A 20,705-nucleotide genomic window follows, 5' to 3' on the forward strand; every position below is an offset into this window, starting at 1 on the left:
GGCAGCCAAACAACACACTTGAGCATTTCTGCACAAAGCAAAATAAATTCCTGCATCTCTTTAAAGTATTTGTGCTGAAGCCAATTTCATTTCTGTACCAGTGAATGCAGGATGCAGCACTGGTTAAGACTTAATACATTGCTTCAGTTGAGACACAGGTACCTGCAGTTATATGTGGTACAAGAAAGTGACACTTTTGCACAGGTATGTTTATTTTTTCCTGTGTTTACAGTGCATCAACTGTAATTTTAAACCATTCAGAAAGCACAATTTTATACCAATTTTACATACTTTACATCACAGTTCAACAACGTTAACACAGTTGTATATACTAAATCAAATGAACAAAATGGCCATGAACATTTACACTATTCTTCTGTAAACAAGGTTTTTTTATAAACAATGGTAAATTGAATTAACACAGACCACCATATGAAAGAGGGATAAACTTTTCCTTAAATAAATCACTCTGTTTATAAATACTTCAATTCTCTCAATATACATTTACAGACATAGTCGATTAAAAGCTGATTACCTACACTGTTCTTGAAAAAGAAAATGTCTAGAGATGGACCACAGTGTGTTAAATTCACCTAACATAAGAAGCAAGCATATGATTAGTATAGTGTTAAAAGTATTACTGTACTTTAACCTCACTTCTGTTTGTTAACACCGACACTGAGAAGATTGTCATGTTAGGGAACTTTTACTTGAATTCCAGCAAGTTACAGTCGATCTTGTAGTACACGTATGGGTAGTACTCCTGTTGACTGAGGTTTAAACCCGGAATATCCATAGTTGCCTGCAAATAAAGTTTTGAAACCAGTTATACCCTTACAATTCCGACTCCTATACAGAAGCAGATGAAATATTCATATGTTTTTGAAGCAAATAGGCCAGGCAAGACTGCAAGCTTAACTTTTCACAATCAAGCAACTGTTTAACAACAGATAAAGTTAGAACTTTGACAAATGAATAGCAGTATTTTTCAGAATTAAATACAAGTGCTTTTTCAACATCGAAGTAGTTCCGTATCAGTATTTCACATCCGTTGCTACAGTAAACACACACTTTACTACGTGGAAACACTGTCAGTTTCTGATAAGAATGTTAGAAGGGTGCTGAACAATCCAGGAAGTTATGTAAAGTTCAGCACCTTTAATTTTCACCTGAATTGTCTCACATTCTTGTTCCCCAGAAGGGCCTGGAGATACTCTGGAAAAACATTACATTCAATGTTACATTAAGAAAGATTATTTTTAATCTTTTTTAATCCAGCTAAACTTATGGTGTGGTATATATATTTATTTCATCTTTAACTATGAAAATCACTGCTTTTCAATACAAAACAAATTAGTAGAATAAGCCTGCCAGCAAACCAGTTTTAAACATGAAAATGAGACCTCTACAGATGGAAAGGCTGACTCCATTTTGACATCGATTCAGCCTCCTTCAGCAGAGAAGGACAACTATGTTAACTTAAAGACAGCAATGCAAACAAAAAAAAGTTTTGGTACTAAGGCCACTGTTGTCACAGACTGTGGACAATTTATGCATTCCTCTGGGCTCAAAAAAGATACAAAGCATGTTCAAGTTCCTTAAGCCTAGTTTGAGATCAGACTTGACTTGGTTTAAATTCTTTGAGGACATGAATATGTTTGCAGTCCATTGGTAGTAGGAAAGAATATAGTAAGAAGAAATTACATGAGACTTTTAAACCAGACAGCTCATAAATACAGTGGTTGCAACTTTAAACATCATTTGCCTTGCAAAAATGTAAAATAGCAGAGACATTTTTTATAAGGAGACATAATTCTCTATACTGTGAGAGAACGGAGAATATGGAGAGGTATAACTTTTTAATAAAGCCAAGACTTTTTTTTCCGTTTAAACAAACTGAAACTAATATTGAAGGGGAGTAGCAGTCACAAAAATACTTACATCAATGATAGCTGCTGCGCTGCTGTCAAGGTGTTTGTATAAGTCATACAAAACCTCCCTCAGTTTCTTCATTGTTTTCTTATTAGGCTGAAGCAGCATTGCCTGGAAGTTAACTGGCAAACCATACCTGACAAAGTCAAGTAGAAAACTATGAAAATGCTGAAATAAACCTTCTTTTATATTTCAAAGCAAAATCTGATTTTATTTTGAGAAAGGATCCTATTGCTGAAGAGGAAATTCTGCTCATTACCATTTCTGCAAAATCATTCTGTTTCTACAATTCATAAGGCATCATCAAAGCAGAAATTCTTTCTTCAAGTTGAAAATAATAAAATAGAAGTGCTTTTAAAATAATTTAAAATCTTTGAATACTTAGTACAATCCTCTAAGTTACCTGAACTCTCAGACTAAGTTTTGAACACTCCAATTAGTTTACTTGAAAGACTTTGCTTATGCACTTGGTGGAGAATCCAGTCTCTACTCAATCCTCCTTCTTAGAGGGCTTGAAACATTTGCCAACATTCCAATCAAGTTCAGCTTTCTTCCTTACTCAAGTTTTATCTTCAAAATAAGCCCATAGCAGCTATCTAGTGGACTAGAATGAAAGTTAATGTGATTTGTTTTCTTTTTATCCTCTGGTTGTCTCCTTTATAACAACTTATCAAAAAGGCTAAAAACACCTTCCCCTTTCCTGACTAAGGCAGGAGCCCTTTCAACTCTTAAAAAAAAAAAACCAAGGTCCTTCCTTCTGCAGAACGACTACAGCTGTTCTTAACTAGTAACTTCACTTGTGGATAGGTGTGAAGAAAAAAAGCAGAGAAAAATTACAGTTAGAAAATTGAGTGGTTTAATACTGAAAAGTTTAAACTACAAAATTCTTAGAAAAGCACATTTTCAAGAAAAAGCATACATTTAATGATGTCAAACTATTTTACTCAAAGCCCAAATACTTTTTACTCTGAACTACTCTAGTTGGCTCTTGTTACATGCAGCTCATGAAGTAAGCCAGAAATCAGCAAATATGCCTTCCTGCTACTTACAGAGCATGTTTAACTCCTAAAGCACTACTGGAAAGACTATCCACAGTACAAGATACACTATTACCTTCCTCAAATATTCCACAGCTGGCAACAAGAGTATTGCCATCAGCTGTTCTTACTGCTCTACTTCTTGCTTCCTCCTTCCCAGAAGAGCAGTGTTCACACACCTCAGTTTGGTAATCCCAAGCTAAATGTAAAGTCTTACAAAGTCTAGGAAGAAAAGCACTGTTCAAATCTGCCTCCTTACCTTAAAACAGATTCAACAAAAACTCGTAATGCTTTCACATGGATCCATGCAATGAAAGCTTCACTGAAATTAACTTTCAGCCACCGAACTAGAGGCCCCTGTCAAAGGGAAGAGGAAAAAAAAAATTAGGTTATTCAAACATCAGAAAAAGATCCAGCCCATTATCCATGTTTGAGCAGCTACTCAATATCTGTACCATGATAATAAAGACAAGTTTAAGGCAGATTACACTATAGACATAATGGCTCAAGGGAATTTGATACTAAGTAGAGAAATTTAATGAGACTTCCCATTGTCTCTTCAGTTCACCATCTCAGCTCTCATGAGCTAACTATATTAAAGATCATTTTACTAATATCTGATTATGTCATTCAAATACTTGTCCATTTTCAAACTTCATATATTATCAGCTGTGATGCCAGCCCTTGGTTCAATGCAGTGAGGAGCACTTATACTCACTTATCCTAGAGCAGATTAGCTGGGTGGCAGGCTGGATACAGCATGTCACCCTTGCAATGCTTTCTCAGAATCACAAGTTCATGAAATTTTTATGTAACAATAACAAGTCTTAGATGTCTCTCACATTTCTATAATAACTAGTTTATAAAGACTTACAAACTGTTTCTTCTTGTCAGTTGACAGTCTATTCATTTCTTCTTTATCAGCTTTCATCTCTTCTTCATTATACTGGAAGTCACGGACCAAAAATCTGCATTTGGAAGTGGATAAAATCAGAAGTGGCTATCGAGATCCTTCAAAGCATGAGAGACAGAACACACATAAAATAAGCCTTACTTAAATTCTCTGGCTTTGTGCTTGAAGTCATCCACTGCCTTCCTGAACAAGGTGACATTACAAAGGTAACTGTCTTGGTCCTCAAAGAGTACACTACATAGGAAAAAAACAAACCAAGTGTCAGAATTAATAAGGTTCAAGTCAGCACAGATCTGACATACAATTGCATAAGTTATACTTTATTGCTACAAGGCAAGAATATAAATGTAGATAATCTTATGGGATTTAGTTCCTGAAATAAACGCCTTATAGAGAAAGTAACCAACTGCTCTTAATTACTTCCTTCATAAAGGATGGCAGCTTATAATTCACAGTCAGAGACTTCACCACTCAGAAACACTTCATATGATATTTGTTCAAAATAAAAATCATTTTACAAAAAAAGGAACTGAAACTGGCTCAGTACTGAAAAGTTTGGACTAGGGATTTACTAGAAATATGTATTTTAAAGAAAAATTAAATGGATTTAAAATAGAAAAGTACACAAATTAAAAAAAATATAGGTTGGCAAGAGAAAGTGTTTCTTAGGCTGTAGATTTACTATTTTAGAATTCAAAATAATACTGCTTATTTTGAGGTTTCATCTTAGGAAAAAAGCTTGAAGATATTTAGTCTGTTCCTCAATGTCATACTGTCTTCAACACAACCATTATCCAATAGTTTAACGAGTAGCCTTTTCTTAAGCTACCCCTAGGTTATGGTTTCCCAGTAATTAAGAATCATTAGCAGATCTCCCACTAGGCTTAAATTAATGCAACTCAAATGTGAAGTCATCCAGAGCAAGTTCAGATTTTGTAACTGGCACAGAGCTGGTAATATCAGATCTGTCTGATCAAAATCTCAGCCTGTCAGTTAAAATTAACTACATCAACGCTTTGTACTACACACTGACTTTATTTTCAATGTGGTAAAGTGCTTTAACAGTATTATCAAATTTGCCCATCACAGACACCAAGCACTACCTTGGTACCAAGGACCTAAAGAGGCAAGTTACCTTTCTTTGCACATAAGAAAACCATTTACACTTCCAGTTCTTCATTCTTCAGAAGCTTTTGAAGAGTATCTACAACTTGTTTCAAGTTCCTCTGAATACAGACATAAAGTATACAGGCCAGCAGCCAGTACTTGTTGCTAATCCCCACAATACCCCAGTTTGAAGCTGAATATGCCTGACCAGAAATGGATTAACTTTTCAATTCTCTTACTCTTCCCACATAAATTAAGTTTGATAACTTTGTTAATCCTAGAGTTAGAGGTCATTTGAATTTTTCCTCAACTACAACATGATCAGGCTTGATCAATAAACACATTTTGACAAGTTTTTGAGCAATCTTTAAAATTCTAAGTCACTCCAGATAAAGAACACTCCTAAAACACAGCACACACAAATATGAGACTTAGCATTTAAAGACTTACTTGCTGGAACGTGGTACAACCATCTCTGCTAGTGTTTCATACTGCTTAACCCAGTCATTATAATTTACCCTAGAGAATACACAGGTTATGGTTAGACTTTTAGCACTGTAGTAAGAAATCTGAGATTAAAGGATCAAGTGTTTTTAAAAGGGTTAAAAGCATTTAATCATCACATCTTCCAACTCAGGTGTAGGTTGTCACAAATACTCAGGACATCAGGGACAGTACTCCTCTTGCTGTTTTTATAATTGCTGATAAATAAACTAAAATGATAGCAAAAGTAATAAATTTTCAGTCTTCATGCAAATTTAAAGTGTAAAATTTTTGAAATAAAAGAACTATGAAATTAAATCAGTCATCATTAAGTACAGATCTCAGAGCACCAAATGGACTTAACTGTCAAGGTTGATCAGAAACTCCTTATGCAACTCTCCTCTTCTGAGTTACTAATAGGACTACTTTTTCCACAATTACAAACAGGTTCCCCATGGTCCTGAGAATTTTGGAAGCCCTGCCTTTCTGCAGTTGGTGGTGAAGAGGTTCCATCCTTCCAACACCAAAAACAAAATCAAAGACAAAAAACAGCTGAGATATACTAACCAGCTGCTTTCTGTTGTAGTCACTGCAAAACTGTTCTTCCTTCACCAGAGTTTTACACAACAGACTCTACTGCTTCATTTCGTAAAGAAAGCCAGTCGGCTTTTTAGAAGTTTTAGAAGTTGGAAGCTCTTTCTATTCCCAGCTCCAGAAAGACAGTCTAGTGCCATTTTCTCATTTTACAAGAGTTTTGAGGGTGTCTGTATCATCACTTTCCTTGGCCAGGGGAAAAGATGGGGTTTCTGTTGTTTAAACAGGAACCACCAGTTCCCCCATCAAGCCATTGGCATGACATAAGCAGGGTTCCATTGGTAGAGACTTAGATAAGTAAAAAATCTGTGTTCTGGCAATCCAAAAACATACAGAGCAAAGCAGTAATGAGTTCACTCACTAGGTGGTGAAAGTCAACATACTTCTGACCAGGATAATTTAATTATTAAGCCTTCTAATGTAAAACAAGTCATGTTTTTACTCAGCACTTACTATTTTCATAAGGATGCCTTCTGCAACATGACTAGTCACAGAAGACACTAGATAAGAGATTTAAGTCTAATCTCCTGTTTCTTCAAGAAATTCATGAGCACTCAGCATTCCTCATGATGAATTCTCGTGAACAAAGGAATACAGGCACACAGGCTCATTTGCCTCTACTAAGCATCTGAATGTTTGTGTTTGCTCATCCAGGAGAGCCCTAAACAAATTCAGATGTCCTTTCTTACAGTATTATAGGGTTGTGAGATCTATTATTTGATTTAGATTTCTTATTTTATTCTGCTCTTAAGATGAAAAATAAACTTACTTTGGTACAATCACTAATAATGTGACCAAATATTCTGAATCAAGTACAAAGTCCTCTTTCTTTACAATATCAGCAAGACTTCTGGTTAGCAAGCTTCCCCTGCAGAGAAACAAAGACAGCCAAAACAATTACATGTTTAAGAACTGAATTTGTCTGGATAAGTTTCCAGTGCTTGATAATATAACATTTTCAAAAATACATTTTACCTAACCAATTGCTATTAGCAGAGCAAACAAAATGCCCTGACGTGCATTTTATATCGCACTGTCCAAAGTCACTGAAAGTTTTTATCAGTAGCTCCGCTGCTGTGCGTCACTTCCATATTCCAAATACCTCACATGCTTAGGCAGCCAACTTTTCTTTTTAAAAGTTATTTAAAACCAAAAGAAGCATTAAAACCATGAATTGTGAATTCTACTACATGGAGCCTCAGAGTTACAAGTAATCTAGTACAGACCTACAGAACCTCAATAAAAAAAGTCAGAGCAGCCTATTGCCTCATATTCACAAAAGATGAAGAACATACCTAGATTTAATGGGGCTCAGCTCACAAATTACCATGGCTTAACACAGAAGTTATGGCTCACTCCTAAAACAGCTTGTCACATATTATCATTAGTATGACCCGTATTTCTGAATCAGCCAGCAGGCTTGTACCATGAACTGTAATGGCAGGGTTGGGGCAAATTAATCAACCATATTTGCACAGAAGAACTACTGTACCTCAACTGTATTTCAGATAATCATCACACGTACGTGACAAGACAACATGCAGTCCCTGTTTAATTTGTTATCTGTGTGCACACAACTGCTGTCTCTGCTGGTTAATAATGGGGGAAGAAACCCAGTAATATTAATATGCTTAAAGCATAAACTGGAGTGAAGGAAAGACTTCCTTGTTTAGACGAGAGACAACTTCGGAGCAGTGTTACACACCACTAACAGCAAGCTCCTCTCAAAAGCTCCAGCAATTTATACTATTTGTAAATGCTTTTGTGATTTCGTAATTGCTTTTCATTCACAAGTAAGCTAATACCAACCAGTCAGCTGGTAATAAATGTTCTTTTATGACAGCTGCTATTCAAGGTCAATAAATACCTCAAAAATACATTAAGCTTAGAGCCTGTATCACTCCACATTTTTTAAGTTTTCATGCTTAGATAACTTCCCTGTGCTCAATTAGCAAAAAACAATGTAACTTACGCATTCTTTCTTTCCAAATTCTGAAGATTCCCTTTCAGATTATTGTATGCCGAGGCTCTTGCTTTTAGATCATTGTCAATCTGGTTTACTCCCTTAAAGATAAAAAGAAAAGGAACAGTGTCTAAAGAACTAGAAGAGAACTCATGTTTGGCTTGCCATTTCTGCAAGACATCCTTCTCAAATCCATCCTCCAGGACAAATTAGCATGATTACCAAAAACTATTCATTCCCAGCTAAGTAACTTGGCAGTAAGTGGAAGAACACAAAACAAATGAAGCAATTAGTACGTCTTAAACAGCCGACCATACGCATATCTGTGTGTACCCTACACAAGGAAGTATTTTAAATCAATATACCCAGTAACAGTTGGGTAACAAAGAATGTGGCACAGTGTTGGTCTGGCATAATAATGCTGCCTACTGTCTGCTTCACTGCCTCCTCACTATGGTATGGAGGTATAAGCACATTAAAATTCCCAGGGACAATTTCTGAACACAGTCAAGGGAGTCTCGCTTTATATGGATTTACGCCATTGACGAAACATTTTGTTTGTATAAAACACTTCATCTGGGAGATCCAGATATGATTTTGTTTCCACAAAATAAATATCTCTTAAAAGCAAGGTCACTTAGTTAAATAGCGACCTTGTTTATGGTAACACCTAAGTTGGCTTGTCTGTAGCAGGAAAAAGTCATCAAAATCCTGACCATTCTGGTAGTTTTATTTGGCCACACATGAACAGCTTGCACCATTACAGACACAGCAATGCTTTAGACAAAATTGTCTGAAAATAACAAAATTGATTTAAACAGATGAGTATTTCAGGCTATTTAAATTCTTTGACTGATATAACCTTTAGCAAAACTTGTGGAACATTTCAGCAGGTGTCACACAAGGCATATACCTTCATGGAAACTATTTTACACTACAAGAAGTAACACTAACACTTTTTTTTTTGTACAGGTAGAAGTCAGCATAGGGAAAAAATTAATCAGAAGCTACTAAGGTAGTGCCTTGGTGCACTTGGACTTTTTCCCAGACTGACAACCTTCCCCTCTGCCTTTTCCAAGGCTCAAGACTTTCGACAACAGTCTAACTATGCATTACTTAATGACAAAACCCAAAAACCATCGATACCAAACGCTGCCTTTACAAACCCATTCCATTCACCATTTCCTAATTGGCAACACTCTAGTTGCCCTCATCTGTAAAGTCAGTAGCCTTTTAAAAGAAGACTGTTCAGACAAAATCCTGTTACTGCAGCGCTGGCTAGAGTTTACTGTAAACAACCAGCTTTGCTTCCTATTGAATGTTAGAGAATGCCAACCACAAACCTCAGCGTCACAGCAGAGCTCTTGAAAATGTAATAGTGTAAAATTACCAAATGAAACAACAATATAAACTTCCTTTGGGGAGCAGAATTGGTGAATAACTCACAAAGGTCATTGCAAAAGGAGGCAGACTTGTGATATTGCTAAAGAAAGTATCAATCTAACTTAGTGAGCCTACTTCTACACATAGAAAACCCAGATGTTTAAACCACTTACAAAGTTGTTGGCAATACACAAGTGTCCTCTCGTAACTATACAACTGAGCTATTGTACATCAGTGGATGCCTGGGTTGCTGAAACGGTTGGATTAGGGCACCAAGGCTATCAAGGTTGTCTCCTTGCATAACAGTCTTATGACTAATTTCAAATTCAAAGAATGACCAGATTAAGACAGCTGTCACATGGCACAGATGTCATCTTTGAAGTATTCAGTATTGACACTGGGGTTCATGGTACTTCTGAACATTATAAGCTGAAAAAACTTGATGGATATTTTCAGCAGATTTCATTTTATTTCAAATGTTTTTAGCACTGCTGTAATTTTTATTCAACTGACAAACTCCCCACTGCAATTGCTGTTACTCATTTTGGCAGACATCAGAATCTGCTGCCACAGTGAGTGAGGATATAAACCATACAGGAAAAATAGAATCTCATGATGTGACAAGCTTTTCAAATTATTTAACATGTCAAAAGGCTTCACAGATTTTAATTAATGTAGCTCTATCATTTTTTCTGTATCACCATGTTAATCACATGCCAAAGTGAAGACCTTAACTACTTCAGGACTCTCTTTGCCTTGGGACAAAACTGTTTGAAGTCCCACGACATGATTTCCTTGTAGAGTCACTTCTACAAGAACATAAGGCAGCTTCTTCAGTCATCTTCCTTCTCTGTCCCTACATAATACAAGTACAGCTAAACATGAAGAGGAATGGAAACCCTCAACAGGATGACTCAGGCCTAACTACAGCAGAGCTGTTTCTCTGCATTCAATATGCTGCCTAATAATTCAATGAGGTCCCTGATGCAGATGAAGAATATAAGACAGTTAAAGTTCAGGTTCTGGTATACAACTTTGCTGCAAGCAGATTATTTATCTAGCAAACTCCGGGACACAGCATAACATGCACTGAATCCTTGATAATTTTCAATAAAGGGCATGTCCCTTCATGTCCTTTGTTTCTTTTTCAGGAAGTTTAACTGCAACAGAAACAAGCTCTGTATTATAACAGCTGGAAATAGATTGAAACTTCATTTTTGATACCTTCTTCTTCTGAAGTGAATATGTACTAAAGTAGTGTCAGATATTAAGATTATTATATCTGTGAGATATTTTCAATGTGCAAATCTTAAGAGCCATGAGACAGACAGTCTTCCTCCAACAAAATGCCTCACTGCAGATGTTTTCCAGGAATAGTAACTGACTGTAATTTGTGGAAAAACTTCAAGATGCAGTGATAGTCCCAAAGAAAATATCAAAAATTAAAAGTGTTAGTTGCATTCTCAGTCAGCTTTGTACCATATATTAAGATTTTGTAATCTCTGAAAAAAAAAAATTAAATTAATAGGTTCAGGAATCTGCAGTTATAGCAAAGCACAAGTCTGTCCATCCCAATCCCAATTATAGTCCCTACTTGGCCATCATCAGAGTCTATCTCTATAGGTATCCAAAGAAGCTGCTTTTTTTTTCCAGGTTATGTATTTCCAGCTAGTGACAGACAATTCCAAGAGCCAGTCTGCAGATTACATAAAACAGGAAAGCAAAAAAAAATGAAAAAGCTGTGAAGATATTAAAGCAAGAGTTGCTTACAGAGAACTCTCTCACTGTTTGACTACAGTCAGTCACTGCTGAGGACCCTGTCTAGGCTCACAGCAAGCACAAACCAAACAAAACCCTCAAAGTACAAAACATTTTGACAAGGTAAAGATGAGGAAAACACATGAAAACTCTCAAATGAGCTTTTCTTACATCTAACACTGAAGGCTTATTTTTCCCCTCACAACTGAGTGCCACAGCTTTCAGAAGGTAAATAAGTTCCCTGGTTCACTAATAGCCCACAAGGTCTGAGAACATCAGACAAACAGCATGCTAGTATAGCAAAATTTAAATGTAAGCAACATCATCTGCTAGCTATTTATTTGTTAACTCAGTGACTTTAGGAAACAAAAATCAGGAAAGACAGCATGATGGCTTTCAGGGAGCACTCTCCAAACCCTATCTGCCTCCTATATATGTCTTTTGTTACTAACTGCTACAAGGTTCACTACTATTGTTATCTGACTAAAACAGACAAATAGCTTTGAGTAGCAAGTTTTGTGCATAAGTATCTCAAGTTCAAATACGAAATTTTCATAAAACAAATTACCTTACCTTTGTAATAATTTCTGAAATATTCTTCAAGGATTGCTTGATTGGGTATTTGGCCATATCCCACTGGAACCTTGTTATGTAGGTGACCAAGTCAACTAAAATTGTAATGAACTTTGTTAAGATAGGCAACAAAAAGATAGAGGTATTATATTCCATGTAGAATTGCTGTAACAGAACAGAACTGTAACAGAGTCTTTGTGGACCTTGCCAAGTGTGGACCCTGTTGCTTAGAGAAATCTGAAAATAAACAATCAAGTTGTAGGTTATCCATGACTTCTGCCTTCAAGATATTGGTTTCTCCACCTCTGTAGACCTTTAATGATATTTACTACCAACTCAGTGATCGCTGGAAAACTACAGACAGGAGCAATTATTTTTTGCTCTGTGAGAAAAATGGGTTAGAGGAGGGAGGGTTACGAAGGCAAGAAAGGCAGCAGTGATTACGTGGCTCACTTGAAGCCTCAGCTTTGTAAAGCTACTTATGAGAGACACTACTCCAAGCCCCTACCTAAGAATCACGCTAATCCACTCATATCAGCCTCTCTTCCATCAATATGAGCTGTGTTAAATTCTATGAAATGGCTTTGAAAACAAAGTACTGGTTCAGAGACAAGTGCAGCTTTTTACTAAAATAAAATGCGCCCCGAGATCCTTCTCAGCAGGGCTGTTCTCAATCCGTTCATTTGAGGGTTGCCCTGACCCAGGTGTAGCACCTTGCACTTGGCTTCACAGAACCTCAGTAATTTTCAGGATCACTGCCTTCCCTCCTACAGTTTTAGGATGCACAAATCATGGTTAACACTTTACCTCCATTAGCCAGAAGATTCTCCTGAACTTTATCTTTACTGTCTTCTAGAACATCAGCCATATACTGGGCCACTTTCTTTACAACACTGAAAAATGAAAGATAAAGATATGTAAAAAAACAAAAACAAAACATGCCATTTGAGAAATATCATTCACAAAACTGATTTTAAATTGCCTGAGATTGGATCCAAAGTGATTGGGTCAAACAAGGACAATGATGATTGCTTTACATACAAGCATTCCAAGAGCACAAGCTGGGCTCAGTATCTGGAGGAGACTAACTTCTCAAAAATATTCCACAACTTTATTTAAAACCTTCTTTAGTGTTGCTGCTCATCAGTTCTCAACAAGGTGAGGTGAGCTCCCTCATATTGCTGTAGACTTCAAATGTAATTCCAAACTTTTTGGAAGTCTGTAATACTTTCAAAATCCTAACTCTTCCTAAAAATAGACAGTGAGGTAGAAATCATCAATAATCCAAATTAAACACAAGACAACTCTGACAAGGAAATCCAATACTCAAGACCTGCTTACCTGACTAGAAAAGCCATTTATAACATTACTCACATGGGCCATGACAAATAGTTTCCTTTTCTACTTAAAACAACTACTTAAAACTTCTCTCCTTGAAACAGAAGATGGCTCCACAAGTTCTGATTATGTGAAATACTGTTACTTTTGCTCAAAATCACTTTCCAAGGGCCAGTAGTTACTTCAATATTAACAGGTCTTGCATTTTAATATTAATGCTGTTTAAGCATTTCTGTGGATTAGAAAATAATTTGGTACATTCTCAAAGTCTGTAAATTGTACTCTTGCTAAAAAAATAAGCTTTTACTCCTTTATACCATCACTTTCTGAAGCTGCCAGGCTCAATTCTTAACCATTCTCCAGGACCCAGCAGCACATAGCACTGCTGTAGGGACAACCATCCTTCATCAATGCATATTCCACAAGAAGTTCAGATTGTTTTCCTTTTTTCAAGAACAGATACTAGGAAAACCAGCATCCTAGCTTTCTGAAATCTTAGCTTGCTGACTGCCTGCAGAGGATCACTATGGAACAAAAAATGCTGAAAATAACCTGTCTATTATTAGGACTCAGCAAACCATCATATCATTAATATTTTGCATCCTAGTCAAAATAAGCTGTTACCTCTCCACAAAAGCATCCAGTTTAGCCAGCTCATCTGACAAACCAACCAAAACATCCAGTGTGCCAACCTAGAAGCAAAGATCAAAATGCATTAGTAGTTGTATATAAACATAAAAGGTAAAACCAAATAACAATAAAACTTAAATCTTCCCAACAGGCAGCTTTGCAGAACTACATGAAATGCTGGACTCTAGGACTTCAGACTTGTCGATTTACCAAAGTCACACTGTGTTTCATTTGCTCAAGAGACTCCCATAAAGCACTACAGTATCAGATTAACTCACTAGTTTGGTGCATGGTTTCAGTCCAGCAATCCAGCCATCCAAAACATGTTAAAACAAAGTTTAATTTATGAATTGGCTGTATTTCCCACAAGGCACTAGCTTCAGCATTTGATTTACTAGTTTAGATCAAATCTGAAATTTCTCTAATCAGGAGTCAGTGCTGGAGGCCACCAGAGGACATTGAAAGCTCTGACGATACAAGAGTAGTGCAGCAGTCAGACCAACAAGACTCTGGACTTTTTGCATCTGGGGTAACAGAACATCTGGCTTGTCTGGCTTTCACTCTTTCTTCCCTTCTCCTCCAGAAAACACTTTCTTGCCTAATTTCAAGTAGTTATCTAGAGTACACATTTCTTGCTGAAATATTACAGGGCATAAGTGAATCTTCTGTCTAGCCAAGACACTATAACATTATTTGTAGTCTAGCATCTATGTTCTATACATTTGAGCACTCAGATTCACATTATTCCTTTTCTCTTTAGCCTTGAAGCAGGAAGGAGCAGAATTATTTAAGAAACACCACAACTAAATCACTTTCTATGCCCCACCTTCTTCTAAGCCACATGCAGAATAAGGAAGCTCATGTTTTAACTAGGCACTTACAAGCCAGAGGACAAGTAAGTCTTCAAGCAATAAGGTTGCTGTTCAGTGGAGACTAAATCACTGTTTCAATGAGTTTTAACCAAAGGATCTCACTCAAACAGTTTTACCAGGTCCACAGAAGCCAAACTTTATATAAGGTATATTCAACTTCTGCCCTACAGGAAGTAGAGTAGAAGCAAAATCAATTGTTTCTAGCCCTAATGGGCCCCATCAGTTTTCAGTGACAACTCCCCTAAGTGCTGTAGCCATCCTGACTTATGCCAAGGATCCCCTGGGAGGAGACAGACATTTGTTTAGTCCCTATTCTAACTCAGGACAGTCCAAAGTCATGGCAGTTGGAATATCCTCTTAAAAGACACACTGAAGCACTTTGTGCCTGGGCTTGTTCCATAGCAGAGACAGGAAGAAGACATCACACCACCCGAACTTGATCCACTATGTAGACAAAGATCAGTGGCATTTTTTTTCCTCTTCATTTTTATAAACTTTGATGAGCTTTCACTCCACTAAACTGAGCTCACAATTCTTCTTGTTCAATAAAGGTGTCAGGATAGACCTTTTCTTAACAAATACACTGGCTTGTAACTTTTCCATATGCTGATGATCATATTAAAGCAAAATAAACTGCTTTAATATTTTCTTCCTACTTGCTTCTCACAGGAATAATTTAAACAGTTTTTTTCCCATTTTCCATAACACACTGGCAGGTCACACTGGAATGCTCAGCCAGAGATAACCACTACTTTAACAGAAGAATGTTACTTCTGGACAGAGAAAAGGCAGCAGCTGTTTGACTACCCTGTATTTTAAACTGAGCCTTTCCACTGCATCTCAGATAGAAAAGGAACAGACAAAGCAGAAGGAAAAAACAAAAAAAGCAAAACAAAACAGTCAAACTATCATCTCAGTACTCAGATCACAAGTTTCCATTTTTCTTCCCCAACTAACTGCTAGCAGCATAAGATCATCCGTGGAAAAACTGCTGTATTAGCTGAAAGAACTCAGGCTGCTGAACCTTTAAAACATACAGAATGAGCAAAGTTCACAAAAAAGGTAACTGTTGTCTCAATTATTTTTTGAGATCCACACATAAACATCAAAAGAAGTCAGCTGTACTCCCTAAAGCATCTGCAAGTACTCCTCACCTGCAGTTTTAGTCTAGAAAAACAAAGATGATGCAAAACAAACACACTTCTTAGGAGATGACACAGGGTTTACATACCTTCAAGTCCGGAATGTTGAACTTTGAATTAGTAGAAAGATTGTTGTGTTTTGTAGTTGCTGCATGCAGTTTCTCCCACGTCTGTTGACAGGTTTTTTCCCCAGGAGCAGAAATCAGCCAAAACTCGGTCATTTTTCTGCCTTTATCTTGATGCTTTCTGCTTCTGAAGATAAAGGCAGGACACTAGTAGAAGGAAAGCAAGGGAGAGAAGAAAAAATATCTGCCATTAATGCAGCATTCAAAGCTTGGCCTGAAGAAAAATATCTCATTCCATGTCACTAAAGTGCAGTTCCAATCACTCTAGGAGATTTTACCCAAGAGTACTATGTGGTTTCAAATTCATTTTTCCTATCTTCCAAATCACATCTGCACAGTTGGAAAGTCTTTTTAAACTGCCCATGCTGCAAGTTAAGGTGGGCTGAGTTTGCAACATTAGCATCTTTCAACTGTACTTTCACAGAGAGATTACAAGCAAACAATCTAACTGAAAATAAATCCAAAAAACAGGACCCAAATCATATTTTCACAGCTGCATGTATTTTCCAGCTTCTGTACAACAACTCTTTCAGAACGTATCAGAGAGGAAAAAAAGGAAAAACCAAACAAATTTCAACTCTGACATTATATCTTTTCCAATAATTTTTCAGATTAGGACAGTTTTTTAAAGTAAGTAAATGCCAAAAATTACTTAAGTGCAAAAAAATTTAGTCTATTCTTTCATGCAACTAAGGTTCTCCTGGCAGCTAAAAATTTCAATGAAAAGGGGAACACTTCCTAGCCTTGATGTCTCTGTTGCTATTGTAGACCATCAATAAAGTAACACGTACTGTCATTAGTCAAGAGAGTGTTGGTACTAAACATAAATGATGTTGAGTTACTTTGCAGACAAGTTCAAGAAGTTAGGAGCATATATGTTCTGTGACTAAGAAACATAGGTTGCTGGTTGGCAGCTGCTGGATTTTTTTTAGTAAGGGAGTGAAGAACAAAATCAAAGTGCACCTTGACAGAATCTAAATGTCAAATTTTGATATCTGCAATGTCTTCTGTAGCAGCTTTGAATGAGTGGAGATTAACCTACCTTTCGTGAGCACAGACTACAGCACTCAATCTTTTTGAGGAAGAACAAATCACATATTGCATTTTTAAGAATTAGAATGTGGTAGCAAACTTTGCCCAAAACACCACACATAGGTCTTTCATCCGTGTAATCATTGTAGGGGCAACAAGTTACCAAGTAAAAGGCAGAAGAGCCATAACACAGAAATCCAGAATCCTATTCAGTAAGAGAGATGGAACACTGCATTCTCATGTTTTCCTCAAACATAAATACCCTCTAAAGAATATGTATAAAGTTTCCAGAGATTATACTGGCTAAGGAAACAATTATGTATTTACAATGACACAGTCTCACTCCCTGCATTACAGATTGGGAAAATCAGCTCACCATTAAAATTTTAAATGTCTTTTCCCATGAAAAAAAAAAAAAATAAATTAATAGACCCATTGCAAAGAAAAATTGCTTTCAATAAGTAAAGTTTTCCAACCTTTCAAAGTTAGCTTTCCAAGACCAACTGTTCAGACTTCATATGACTCCAAATCTACCATAAACAAGCCTTAAGTTACAAACACCTAATAGACTTGCAGCAAATCTTTTTTTTATGCTAACATCCCAATGAATTATAGCATTTTATGATTTCTTAATATGTGAGGCAAAAATTAATTGTTCATCTGAATAACCAGGGTCCTTCTCTCCTGCTTAAAGTCACATGGCACAGGTGTAACAGTCGTAGCTCCCAGGAATCATTAACCCAATGAAGTTCCCTTCCTCACCATTTCTGCGTCATTGGTTTTCCTGAAGTTCTGCTCCATTTCTAATAGGCATGGAAAGGAAGATGATTTCCCATTCGAGGTACTTACTCAATGGAGTTTTATCAAATACATACGAAGAAAAAAAGCTTGATAGAAGAGTTTTAAGTGTTTGTTTTATGTGAGAGGGCTTGAAATCAGAACTATGGGGAATACCAAACAAGAAGTGAAGAAAGGAGAAGTGCTACGGAATGGTTAGAAAAACAGAAACAAATGCTGGTTGGACAAAGAATATATATAGACCCAGTATAAAATGAAAGCCAAGAAATTTAAAGAAAGGGACCACAGGATAAAGCAGGAAATACAGAAAAGAATGGATAAGTGAGCTGTTGCTCACACCATGCAACTCTATGACCAGCACTTTTTTGTAACGTACTGAGCAGAACGTGTCATAGCACAGTTCCACCGTCGCTCTTCGCTATTTTTGCTGTTTCAATTGTTTCAGCCATACACACTTTAGAAATATTCACAAATGGATATCCCCACACATAAATGGAATGGCCCACAACACATATATTTCTCAGTTTTAAAACATTCAATATCACAGTACAAGTACAGATAATCAAGCTGATGCTTTCAAGGTGGTGTTTTTTTCCTAAACATTGTCCATTCCATACCCTACCACACTAAAATATTTTGAGTACAAACCATGGTCCTACTTCTGCTGAATGTGGGTAAAGCCACCCATTAATGGGTGCAACTGCTTCCAAGAGGCCACTGTAAGCAATTTCTGGCCAACACCAGCAAAATGAGTTTGCTATATAACCAAAAAAAAAGTTAGGAAAATGAGAAACAAAGTTTACAAGAATCTCTCTACAGACCATGCTGATCCAAAGTTCAGGCCTTCCAGGGACAGGTTCTAGAATTCCAACTTTATGGACAGCACGGAGATAGCTATCTTGATATTTACAGTTCTGCAGGTCATTGAACTATTTTAACACTGAATGATGAAAACTTTCATATCTCAAAACCAAAAATAAATTCAACCTTGCAAGACCAGCAGTGCTCTAACCCATCTCTATCTCATTCAGTACTATTAAAGAATGCAAGTTGTCACTTATAAGGGCTTAAGAAATTGATTACAATACTCTTTTATCATTTTAGATTCAAAAATTAGGCACCATCCCTTGGGGGAGTTTCCCTTGACACTTTCTCAAAAGCATACCCATAAAGTAGCACTGAAGTGTTAACAATTCTTCCATATGCAGTTACAAAGAGACTTCAGTAACATAAACACATCACCAAGATGTTCTACTAGTCAAATAAGCACTACTTGTCTCCAAAATGCTTGCAATGTTTCATCCCTTGAACTTTTCCTCTAAAGTACCTGGCTCTGAATCTTCACTACTCTAATGCCTGAAATGAGTTTGAAATATTATTTAAAATGTATTTTGCATTACTACCCATCATTTATACTGCTTCAGCCCTACGTTATTAGGAAAAATGGACTTCCAAAGAAAAATCTTCCACACAGTATACTACAATCTAAAAGAAAACCTCTCAACAGCTTTTTCAGTGCCGTTACTGGAAAAACATAGTGATGTCAAAACAGAATCTCAGCTAAGGTCCCCAGGGTGAAGCTCGCTCTCAGAAATCACTTCTGACGCTCGGCCTCCACGTTTCACAAACAGAAGCGGCCACAACGAGGAAGCCGGGGAGATTTCGAGATTTCACAAGGAGTCGTCCCCCCGCTCGTGCGGAGGCGATCTGGGCCGGCCTGTGGGCGCTGCCCTCGCTGCCCACGGAGCCGCCGACCTCGATCACCGGGATTAGGTGTCAGCTCCCTTGGCCCCGCAGCCGCCGGTGCTCCCGTGTCACTTGGCCCTGCCCGAGGTGAACCCCCGCAGAGCCGCGGCCGGGCGGCCCCAGGCCCGGCACAGCCCCGGGGGCCGCGGGACCGCCGGGCCCGGCCGGCGCTGCCCTTCGCGCCAGGCCCGGCGCCGGGGGAGGCCGGGGCGCTGCGGCAGCCGCTCAGGGCAGCGTAGGCACCCGTCCTTCCCTCCTTCCCCATTCCCCTTCCGCTCCCGGCCTCGCCCCGCCGTTACCGTCACTGCTCCATCCTCGGCCCGGCCCGGCCCGGCCCCCCCGTTACCGTCACCGCCCCATCCCCCGTCCCCATTCCCGGCCCCCCCGTTACCGTCACTGCCCCACCCCATTCCCCATCCCCTTCCATCCCATTGCCCATCCCATTCCCGGCTCCCCCGTTACCGTCACTGCCCCATGCCCGGCCCGGCCGCGCCGCCCGCACACCCGCCGGCGGGTCACGTGACCCGCGGTCAGCTGACGCCGCCGCAGCGCCGAGCGCGCGCGGGCGGAGCAGCGGGCGGGGCTGTGACGCGGCCGCGCGGGGACTGACGGGCGCGCGGGGGCCGCGGCTCCGAGGCGCGGCTCGGTGTCATCGGCGCTTCCCTTCTGTGCGCCGCGGGCAGCGACTGCCTCAGGGCCCGGCGGGCCCCGCCCGCTTCTGATAAATAAATATGGGCTCGATGAAGGAATTCGTGTAAAAACCGCGTACGGCTGAGGGCGGCCCTGCGGGGAGATGTTGTTGGGGAGGCTCTGTACGATTCTGCAGAGAAGGATGGTCGGGTTTGAAAGAGTGTGTTTGTTCTTGGCTGCGGTCAGTAGATTTTCTTCAGATCACAGAACCACAGAATCGATTAGGTTGGAAAAGACCTCTGAGATCATCGAGTCCAGCCTATGACTGAACACCACCATGTCAACTAGACCATGGCACGAAGTGCCACGTCCAGTCCTTCCTGAAACGCTTCCAGGGATGGTGACTCCACCACCTCCCTGGGCAGCCCATTCCAGTATCTAATCACCCTTCCTGTGAAGAAATTCCTCCTAATGTGCAACCTAAACCTCCCACAGCACAGCTGGAGGCTGTATCCTCTTGTTCTATCACTTGTTAGCTGGGAGAATGCACCAGCCCCACCTGGCTACATCCTCCTTTGAGGGAGTTGTAGAGAGCGGTAAGGTCTCTTCTCTAGGCTAAACAACCCCAGCTTCACACCTTCTCTGGGCC

At 38.7% G+C, this 20,705-nt stretch overlaps 1 protein-coding gene across 2 annotated transcripts; it reads right to left on the reverse strand.

Annotated features, from left to right (window-relative positions):
- Positions 1–188: 188 nt before the first annotated feature.
- ATP6V1C1 (ATPase H+ transporting V1 subunit C1) lies at positions 189–19,999 on the reverse strand. Of its 2 annotated transcripts, none has more exons than XM_064647246.1 (13): positions 19,889–19,999; positions 15,815–15,997; positions 13,706–13,773; positions 12,551–12,636; positions 11,744–11,838; positions 8,039–8,130; positions 6,836–6,934; positions 5,440–5,508; positions 4,024–4,116; positions 3,844–3,937; positions 3,229–3,326; positions 1,942–2,068; positions 189–802 (listed from the first exon to the last, which is right to left on the reverse strand). In XM_064647246.1, the coding sequence occupies exons 2-13, from the start codon at positions 15,944–15,946 to the stop codon at positions 707–709; spliced, it is 1,149 nt and encodes a 382-aa protein (XP_064503316.1). In that variant the 5' UTR covers positions 15,947–15,997; positions 19,889–19,999; the 3' UTR covers positions 189–706. The 2 variants fall into 2 exon arrangements, with proteins under 2 accessions (XP_064503316.1, XP_064503325.1); XM_064647255.1 differs by lacking the exon at positions 19,889–19,999 and adding an exon at positions 17,359–17,374.
- Positions 20,000–20,705: the final 706 nt, after the last annotated feature.

The sequence above is a fragment of the Pseudopipra pipra genome, chromosome 1 (genome assembly GCF_036250125.1).
Source record: "Pseudopipra pipra isolate bDixPip1 chromosome 1, bDixPip1.hap1, whole genome shotgun sequence".
NCBI lineage: Eukaryota > Metazoa > Chordata > Aves > Passeriformes > Pipridae > Pseudopipra > Pseudopipra pipra.

Excerpts from the sequence above, each read along its gene's own strand:
- ATP6V1C1 (XM_064647246.1), bottom strand. The coding sequence starts at position 15,946 with ATGACCGAGTTTTGGCTGATTTCTGCTCCTGGGGAAAAAACCTGTCAA. Across the intron at positions 5,509-6,835 it reads TTATTAGTGATTGTACCAAA|GGTAAATTATAATGACTGGG; the intron begins GTAAGTTTATTT and ends TGTATTCTCTAG. Across the intron at positions 3,327-3,843 it reads CTGACAAGAAGAAACAGTTT|GGGCCTCTAGTTCGGTGGCT; the intron begins GTAAGTCTTTAT and ends TCCCTTTGACAG.